Here is a 10287-nt window from a genome sequence, read left to right on the forward strand (position 1 = left end):
ACCCTGAGCTCAGAAACAGTCAAATCCCCGGAGGAGCTACTGTGCTCGTGCAGCCTGCTTCTGTCTCCCCAAATACACTATCATCGTGGCTTTGCGGGCAAAGGAGGGACTGAGAGTCATCAGCCACCGCTGGGCCTCTTCTCTCCTGCAGCCGTGTGTGAGGCGGGCTGGAGAAGGGGATGCCATGGCGCCGGGAGACGTGCACTGCAAGCTCTGGGGAGCATCCGCCATGGTGTTCTGCAGGGAGAGGACAACAGCATCCTATTAGCATCCCTGTTTAAGCAGTACCATGCCGTCGCCCACATTGCTGATACATGGTGTAAGTCACTAGTTCAGATACGATCAGGAGAAGTCGGGGAAATCTGGACCAATGTGGTGCTCTGCATACTATCTAGTGGGTAATGGGAGCACGTGCAAATGAGAAGCTTTGAAATTCAGAAGGGAATTTGTGCTTTTGCACATTTCTGTATAAGAAAGAAGATAGGCTTTTAATGTTTAAAATGAAGTTTTTTACACAGTAATTCCAGCAAGAGATGGCCAAGAGCTGCTGGCCCCAGGTAAAAGGGTTATCAGCTTTCCCATTTTGTCATTAATCTGCAGGAGCTGTCCCCAATTAACAGAAGCAGCCCTGCAATTCAGGGTCACTAAAGAGATACTGCCAGGCTCCAGTTCAGATGGCTAAGAGCTGTAGGCATTTTAGCAAAGCCTATTAATTAGTTTGGTCTTGTTAAATAATACGTAACTTTAATTTGAACCTGGTCAAGAGATGATTTTTACTTTAGTACTTGCAATAACACAATGGTAGGCCCTAATGTCCACTCTGTTCCTTGTGGTTCTCAGTCACACTAGCCCATTCAGAAGGATACCCCTTGCAGGAACTGGTGTGCATTAAGCTAATAGAAAAACGGACAAATGAGCAATAACGTGCCACACACATGTGTACCATCTTGTTACAGAAGAGTTGGGTGATTAGAATTAGAACTAGCCTTTATTAGACTACAGAATTAGCTTTAGTAATGTCCATTTATTTCTCTCTTGCTGGCTGTCTTGCTCCCACTGCAGGAAAAGAAGGCTGCAAATGACTGGCAGGGTGTTGTCAGAGGCTGTGAAGAACATGGGACCACTTCTTTCATGCCAAGACAGCACTGAATGCCCTGCAAGCTCTCATTTACTGTTTTAGTTTAAAGGCAGTCTTCCTGAGCTGTTCTGTTGTGTATTTTTAAGTCCCTGTATTGCTATTTATGTAAGATTTGTGTGGCCCTGGTATTAAATATCTGGCAAAGATAATCAGTCACTAAATGAATGAATGAACTCACTAAATAGTCACTGTACCCGATAGGGTGAATATTAACTCTTCTGTATGAAAGTCTTTGCATTTTCTGCAGAAGACCTGAGCAGCAAAGTCAGGTGTAAAACTGTACATGTCAAAGCAACTCCACAACATCTCAGTGGATGGTATGTTAGTCTAGTTACATTGCTCAGTAGGGGCAGTAAACCCTGGGGTAGAGAGCTCCTGATGTGCAACCCTGCTTGCACATCTGCATCAGTTCTGCATCACAGCCACAGCACGTTCACGTTACAGCTGCCTCATAGATGGATCACCTGGCAGTGAGTATTACGAAGTCTGAGGACTCCCACTCCCCTGTTAAAGAAGAGAAGACTGCAGAGAAAAGGCAGCTGTAGACTGTAGACAGCACCTGGAGGCTGCTGGAGGACTCAGGGCATCAACTGACACAATGCACATGCAAAAAGTAATCCACTGAACTAAATAAAGCACTGAGTCATTTTGTTCCTTGGGCTGAAAATGGTGTTCTCTACTTCAGAGAACAATAGATGCATCACATTTTAGAAGGAAGCCTTTGTTTCAGGATTAATGTTCACACGTGATCACACATCAGGAGGTCTAAAGCCCAGCTAGAAATTAATCTGGCTTCAGCCAGATATATATTATGTGAGCAGCAAAAGAAAGACCAAGGAGAGCCTCCATCCCCAGCTAGACGTGGGAGGAAACATGGTAACAAGTAATGAGGGAACAGCTGACGTGCTTAATGCCTTCTTTGCCTCAGTCTTTAATAAGACCAGTTGTACTGAGGGAATCCAGCCTCCTCAGCCAAAAGACAGAGACTGGGAGAACGACCGCCCCACAATCCAGGGGACTGTCAGTGACCTACTACATCACACAGACACACACAAGTCCACGGGACCAGATGGGACACATCCAAGGGTGCTGAAGGAGCTGGCTGGGGTGCTCAGCAAGTTGCTTTCCATCATTTACCAGCAGTCCTGGCTGACCAGAGTGATCCTGACAGACTGGAAATGGGCCAATGTGATGCCCATCTGTAAGGAGGGTCATAAGGATGATCCAGGAAATTACACGCCTGTCAGCTTCACTTCGGTGCCCAGGAAGGTGATGGAGCAGCTGATCCTGAGTAGCATCACACAACACATAATGGGACAACCAGACGCTCAGGCCCAGTCAGCATGGGTTTATGAAAGGCAGGTCTTGCTTGACAAAACTGATCTCCTTCTACAACAGGGCAACCTGCTTACTGGATGAGGGAAAGGCTGTGGATGTTGTTTACCTTGACTTTAGTAAGGCCTTTGACACCGTTTCCCACAGCATTCTCCTGGAGAAACTGGCTGCTCATGGCTTGTATGGGCACAGGCTTTGCTGGGTAAAAAACTGTCTGGATGGCCGGGCCCAAAGAGTTGTGGTGAATGGAGTTAAATCCAGTTGGCGGCTGGTCATGAGTGGTGTCCCCCAGGGGTCAGTTTTGGGGCCACTCCTGTTTAATATCTTCACTGATGATCTAAACAAGGGGACTGAGTGCACCCTCAGTCAGTTTGCAGATGACCCCAAGTTGGGTGGGAGTGTTGATCTACTCGAGGGCGGGGAGGCTCTGCAGAGAGACCTGGACAGGCTGGAGCAATGGGCTGAGCCCAACTGTAGGAGTTTCACTAAGGCCAGATGCCGGGGGCTGCCCTTGGGCCACAACAACCCCCAGCAGTGCTACAGGCTTGGGGAGGAGTGGCTGGAGAGCTGCCAGTCAGAGAGGGACCTGGGGGGGTTGATTGACAGCCGGCTGAACAGGAGCCAGCAGTGTGCCCATGGGGCCAAGAAGGCCAATGGCATCCTGGCTTGTGTCAGCACTAGCGTGGCCAGCAGGGACAGGGAAGGGGACTTGCCCCTGTACTGGGCACTGGTGAGGCCGATGGCTGTGTTCAGTTTTGGGCCCCTCACTCCAAAAAGGACATTGAATGACTCGAGCGTGTCCAGAGAAGGGCAACGGAGCTGGTGCAGGGTCTGGAGCACAGGTGGTACGAGGAGCAGCGGAGGGAACTGGGGGTGTTTAGTCTGGAGAAGAGGAGGCTGAGGGGAGACCTCATCGTCCTCTACAGCTACCTGAAAGGAGGTTGCAGAGAGCTGGGGATGAGTCTCTTTAACCAAATAATAACCAATAGGACAAGAGGGAATAGCCTCAAGTTGCGCCAGGGAATGTTTAGACTGGATATCAGGAAACATTTCTTTATATTGTTAGGCGTTGGAAAGGGCTGCCCAGGGCAGTGATGGAGTCCCCATCCCTGGAGGTGTTTTAAGAGTTGGGCTGACAGAGCACTGAGGGATATGGTGTAGTTGGGAACTGTCACTGTTAGGTTAGTGGTTGGACTGGATGATCTTCAAGGTCTTTTTCAACCTAGATGATTCTGTGACATGTGCATCAAAAATCAGAACCTCTTTCTGAGAGGTTCAACTAGACTACAGTGCAAACTGCTAGCAGTTCAACAGCCTGAAAGGTCTAGAGATCTTAGCCTAATGCAGAGAAACTGTATCGCAGTTTCACATCAGCTTTGTTTAAAGCGAGATTTGTTTCCTGTATCTGTCTGGAGCACAACAATGGTTCCTGTGGTAAACAGTAAGTGAGGGAATATGTACTTCCACTGCATTGCCCAAAGGCTGCACTTCAGCTACGCTGACACGTCAGAGCTTCTGGAGGGACCAGGGCTTATCTGAGCATTAGAAAAGTAGACTTCAACTTCTGCTAGACCATGTTTCTTGCTCTTTGCCCCTTTCCAGGGCCTCTCTGGTCTTTTATGACTGACCAAGGTGTGACACCTTGTCAGAACTGATTTCTAGCACCTGTGGACTTGAACATTTTCAAAGCTGGAGCTATGAAAGAAGCTGGCATAACCTTAAATGCCAGCAGGACTGAGACTTGCCTCCAGGTTCTTCTACACATGTCCCTTTAAATATTTATTAGTCTTTCAACCATTGCTTTTGTTCAGTTTAAATCCTAAACTCTGGACATGGACTCCCTGTGCTGCTCAGGGCTGGAGAGCTTTCACAGGACTCTGTCTTCACTGGAGCATCCAGGGACCTATTTCTATTTCCTCAGGCTCACGTGTGGAGACTGCAGCAGAGGTGTCCCAGTGGGGATCCACTACTGCCACAGCAGGAGTCCTGCTCATAGAGTCAAAGCTTCTCCTGAGCCAGGGAAGATTATTCTGACCTAGGCAGGGACAGGGAAGAGGTGACTACTGATCTCAGTAATCAGATTAGAACCCTGTGGAGAGAGAAGAATTAGAGAGGCGGTCTGATTCAGCTACAAAACTTCATGCTCTCTCCTCTCCTACTGGCAAGTGGTGGCAGATGTGCCTCCAGCTGTCTTCCAGGGGCCCTACAATGGCCAGAAACTGTAGCCTGAAGACAGCTCTGCTAACAGGAGTGCTTATGTATGACAGGGACTGTGAATAGAAAAGAGAAGAAAGGAAGTGGTGAAGATCCAGTATTAAATTTATTGTACTAATCCTATTCCTGCTGGTGATATATGCATAATCACTTAAGTTGATTGTTTTGCTGATGCCATTGTTATGAACTCCATGTAAGGGAACAGACATGCAGCTGGATTGCTTGTTTGCTTTATTTATTTTTTTCCCTTTCACCTTTTCTTAATGACAGCATGGGTTGGATTTCCAAACCTTCCCAGCACTGGCCTAACTGCTCTCTGACAACTGCAATCAAATTCTTATCTGTCTAACTGCCAACATATCTACCAGAGAGGTGCTGACTGACTGCAGCAGGAGCAGAATTGAAGTAGTTCAGGCTCCCCTAAAAATACAACTCTAAGAGATTACTGTAGGAAAATACCATGATTCTTGGTCTGAAAGAGCCAATAAATGTAACTTATTAGGGCCAGTCTCAACAGATGAGGAACCTGAGGAAGGGAACAGCTTTTTTGGTTATGTGGCAACTATAGGGGAGCAACCAGGACCTGATTTTCCTGAGCACAAACAGGCTGGTGTGTGGTGCTCAAGGCAATCAGGGGCAGGTTCCAGCCATAGGAAATGTCATTTCATTGAGTTATAATGACTGGCACAGCACTTTGAACCTGCTTGAAACCTAATCTTTAAGACATTCATCTTCAGGGATGAAAATTCGAAGGACCATCAGGTAGGAAGACACCTTCTCTGCTTAAGGAGGTCTGAGCCCATTACACCCAGAAGGCAAGACTCAATGGAAGAAAGACTGCCAGCTGCTTGCTGTCTTCCTCTGGTTGTTTCCCATGTGCTGCTATCAGACAGGACACTGGCTTATGTGCAGCTTTGGTCTTGGTAGTACAGATGCCAGTTTTTCCTTCTCCCTGTGCGGGTGCTTCACAGTGGTCATTGGGCAGCTAAGGCCAAGGTCTCAGGCACTTACTCGCCTTAGTTCACGTGGCTTTGTACCAAAAGACAAGACAATTGATTTACTTTTCATCTTCACCTTGGAAGCAAAGGTAATGGTATGCAGAGAACCTGAGTCTGCAGCACCTCTGCTGTTCTGAGACTGCCACATTCCAAAATGCAAAGAACAGAGGGATTTCAACCCCAGCTACAAAGCACTTTAGCAGCTTTGGGCTTTCTCTCTTTCCAACCGCCAACTACCCCACCCCCCCACCGCCCCCCTATTTTATTTGATTCTTCCTTAAACGCAGAAATGACAGCATTGAAAACAATGAGAAGACCCTGGAGAGAAACGGAATGCCTTATAGTGGACAGAGGAAAGAAGAATCCACCATTTTCGATGTGAGAAGACTCTTAAAGTCTTAATTTTGCTTCTGGGAAATTTACACACAGATTGTGTGTTGATTTCCCAGAAGAAAGAGCAATTAATACTTCATGGTGTAGAAAATTCTTCCCTTCCACTTGGTTTAAGACCTGTAGGCATTCAGACATAACTCTCATTGCTATTTTCCTGGGAGATGGCCAACTGCAAGATCTAGCAAGGTTCAAAAACCAAGTGTGATTCTTCTTTTCCCATTGCAACAATCAGAGCTGTTTGAAGACAAAAAAGAAAATCTAAAAGGAAATTTAATACCCTCAGTACTCCTGCCATTGGCTATATTATCAAGGCCAGACAAAACTGTAATTCGGCTGCAGGTAAATGATTTGTTCAAACCTGACTTACTAGAGGTTCTAAGTCACTGCAGCTTTACCAGTTATTTGCTTGACAGGATTCTGGTAGAAGCAAACCAAAAATAAACTTTCAGGAGTATACTTGCAAGTTTTACTGTTCAATTTCTTTCCATCTGACATGTTGCACCAGGAATGCTGATACCTCGAATACCCAGAGCAGTCTTTCTAGTTGCTGTATATAAAATAGCAAAAACCCATGGGAAGCAGGAAACAGCAGCTGTAATCACATTATGGACAGCTGCATTTTCAACTAGTTTTGCACTTGAGACCAAAGAAGGTAGAGACAAATCTGTGATGGCATTCTCTGTGACTCTAAATTTATGCTGTTCATTGGGATATTTCAGACGGAGATGTTCATGAAGGAATTCATCATACCACTAGTCCTGCTGGCCCTGAGAAGTGTCACCCTGGCATCAGTGCACATGCATTCTGACTCCCAACTACCTAAAAGGAGGTTGTAGGGAGGTGAGTGTCAGTCTCTTCTCCCAAGTAACAAGCGATGGGACAAGAGGAAATGGTCTCAAGGTGCACCAGGCAAAGTTTAGATTGGATATTAGGAAAAATTTCTTCACTGAAAGGGTTATTAAGCATTGGAACAGGCTGCCCAAGGAAGTGGTTGAGTCACCATCCCCAGACGTATTTAAAAGACTGTAGATGTGGCACTTAGGGACATGGTTAAGTGGTGGACTTGGCAGCGTTAGGTTAATGGTTGGACTCAATCTTAAAGGCCTTTTCCAACCTAAAGAATTCTGATTCTATGACTTTTAACACTAAGATGTAAAACTACTGATGTAACCCACTAGTGTAGATGAAAGATGACTCTTACCCATATCTGCTCTTACAGGCAAGGATGGGGTGGGAAGGAGTGCTTCAGGGACTTCCTGAATGAGCTCCACCAGTTTCTATTCATTTCCTACAAGGAAGTAATTCACAAAAAAGGCAGGGTCTAAAATGATAAATGCAAGGATTTGCCTCACTACGTATTAGGATGGAATTGGGATGCTGAGAAATCTTTTCCTTAGTATCTAGAATACAAAATTTCTATGGCATAGGAAATCCCAACATGTGAAAAGTTTATTTTAAACTGAGCAGCAAGATCTTGTTGTAACTGCTAGCACTTACGTAAAGTGGAATTCTTTTCTGCTTGGGGAAGAAGGGAGCAAGGAGATAGTGGACAGCTACCATATCTATTTCCATGTGCAAGAGACTGGGAAGAATTAAAGATGAAATTATTTTATTCCAAATGCCTGTACTAATTGACTGGGCTCAAAGCTTTACAACGTTGAGATGCTTTCATGTAATGCAGTCATCATTTGGTGACACCCACTATTCATGAAGAACTTAATCCATTTCCAATGTAGTCTATAAATTGCTGTGCATTTATGACTGGAAGCAAAAGAGTAAGAATAAAGGAATGAAGCTGATTCCCTCTTCACTGGTGCTGCAGGCTGTATTCAGGCAACCCCAAAGCTGTTTGGGCTCCCCAGTTAATGCTAAACACAGAGTCTTCCTTGAAATGTGAGGGATAGCATTATCGGGGTCTTTTGTTTAAGGAGAACAATGGATTTTGTATTGTACCATGAAAGGGCACATCTTTTGAGGGACAGGAAGAACCTGCTGTCTGCTTCGTAATCCAGCATTTTATGATGTCACTCCTTTAAACCCAGTATCATCTTATTGTTTGCTCAGAAACCAACCTATGTGGGAACCTGCAGTTGCTAACCTTGCCTCTGACTCTAGGGACACAGACCAGGCATTCAAAATGCTTTCACTGCTGTTGCTGATGTCCATCTTACACCCTGCACCATATCAGTGGCTGCAATTACTCAGCACTCCAGAATCTGTCACTTCCAGGAATTTTCTTTAGTCATTATCTTCTGAAGATTTGTGAGAAACCCCTTCAGAAGAGTTCCCTTAAAATTGCTCTGCGCATAACAAAGCATTCCTTCAATGTACTTGAAATTTAGCAAGGCTTTTGATACTGTCTCTCACAGTATCCTTCTAGACAAGATGCCCAGCACACAGAAAGAGAAGTCCGTAATATTTTGAGTGAGCAATTGGCTGACAAGTCAAATTCAAATAGTTACAGTAAATGAGGTCACAACAGGTTTGTGGCCAGTCACCAGTGGGGTTCCCCAGGTCTCAGTTTTAGGGCCAGTATTCTTATGTTTTTATAAATGAGATGAATGCAATAATCAAATGTACATTGAATAAATTTGACGATGAGACTATACTAGGAGGAGCTGTGGACTCCCTCGAGGGTAGAGAGGCCTTACAGAGAGGTGCGGATAGGCTAGAGAGATAAGCAGTCACCAACTCCATGAAATTTAACAAGACTAAGTGCAGGATTGTCCAGATGGGATACCATAATTCTGGTTATACATACAAATTGGGGGATGTGAGGCTGGAGAGCAGCTCTGTGGAAAGAGATCTGGGGGTCTGAGTTTATGGTAAATTGAACTGGAGACAACAAGAGTCCCCAGAGCCAAATGGGCCAATTGTGCCCTGAGGTGCATCAAGCACAGCATAGGTAGCCGGTGGACGGAGGCGATGGTTCCACTCTACACTGCACTGGTGCAGCCCCATCTGGAGTGCTGTGTGCGGTTTTGGGTGCCTCAGCGTAAGCAGGTGCCACAGATGGAGTCATTCACTCAGAAGAGAGAAGCAACACTATACCGTATTGATATAACAATGTTCAATGATAAATGCAACAGTGTTTTAACTTGGTTATTTACTGCATAGGGGAGAGGATCAGACAAAACTGTCAGGAGTCATGAGGTTCAAGAAAGGCTCCCTTGCATTTTAAACTCCTTCTCAGAGAGGAGTCTAGGTGCAGTTGGATCCAGACAGTCCCAGACTTGGTTAGCAGTTTATGTCTAAAGGACTATATATGTGCACAATAGCCCTTTATACCACTTCGTTAGGATTTCAAAGTTTAGCATGCTATTAATCACTTACCAAAAATCTGTTGTGTCAAGACATCTCTCCATCTCGAGGAGTAACCTTGAGAGGTGTCTCTACATGAGGGGAGATGCTGGCGTGCAACCCGCTGCCATGCAGAAAGCTCAATGAGCCCTGGGCTGTTCACTATTTATCAAGTAAGATGGATGACTTACAGTCACATTTGCATACCAGCCAGACATCTGTCTCACCGTTCCAGACAGCCCTTGGCTTTCATCTTGCCATAATGTCCCCTAAAGTCCATAGTAAGCCGGATGCAGCCAGCATAACCCCCACTGGTGGTTATGGCTTAAGCAGAAGGGGTGTGGGGGGGTACGCTGCCACAGTACATCGAACTACTCGAGTGTGTCCAGAAGAGGGCGCGACCAAGACGACAAAAGGCCTCAAGGGCAAGACTTACGAGGATCAGCCGAGGTCCCTTGGCTTGTTCATCTTAGAGAAGGCTGAGGGGCATCCTCAGGGCAGTCTGCACCTTCCTCACGGGGGGCAGCGGAGCGGGAGCTGCTGATCTCTGGTGACCAGCGACAGGACACGGGGAAACAGAACAAAGCTGCGTCAGGGGAAGTTCAGGTTGAACGTCAGGAAAAGGCTTTTCACCGAGGGTGGTCGGTCCCTGCACAGTCTCCCAGGGAAGCGGTCACGGCAGCAAAGCTGTCAGAGTTCAAGGAGCGTCTGCACGATGCTCTTAGTCATGTGGTTTAGCTTCAGGTGGTCCTACAAGGAGCAGGGAGTTGGACTCAGTGATCCTCGTGCGTCCCTTGCAGCTCAAGAAATTCTGCGATTCCATGAAGATTCAGACGCGGCCTTCCGAGCAGCGACGGGGGAAGCGCACGAGGCCGGCGGCGGACGCGCGGAGCCAAGGCGGAAACGCGG

The 10287-nt window shown here is 46.4% G+C and overlaps 2 protein-coding genes across 2 annotated transcripts in view; one reads left to right on the forward strand and one right to left on the reverse strand.

Annotated features, from left to right (window-relative positions):
• Window positions 1–10281, reverse strand: part of LOC113489793 — a 22741-nt gene extending 12460 nt beyond the window's left edge. Inside the window, exon 1 of the mRNA XM_026865812.1 lies at window positions 9815–10281. The gene's annotated coding sequence lies outside the window, so the exon portion shown is untranslated. The remainder of the gene's footprint in view (window positions 1–9814) is intronic.
• Window positions 9641–10287, forward strand: part of WDR70 (WD repeat domain 70) — a 136324-nt gene continuing 135677 nt past the window's right edge. Inside the window, exon 1 of the mRNA XM_026865813.1 lies at window positions 9641–9803. Coding sequence (XP_026721614.1) covers window positions 9641–9803 — 163 coding nt within the window. The remainder of the gene's footprint in view (window positions 9804–10287) is intronic.

Source organism: Athene cunicularia (assembly GCF_003259725.1).
Source record: "Athene cunicularia isolate RWA chromosome Z unlocalized genomic scaffold, athCun1 chrZ_part1, whole genome shotgun sequence".
Classification (NCBI taxonomy): domain Eukaryota; kingdom Metazoa; phylum Chordata; class Aves; order Strigiformes; family Strigidae; genus Athene; species Athene cunicularia.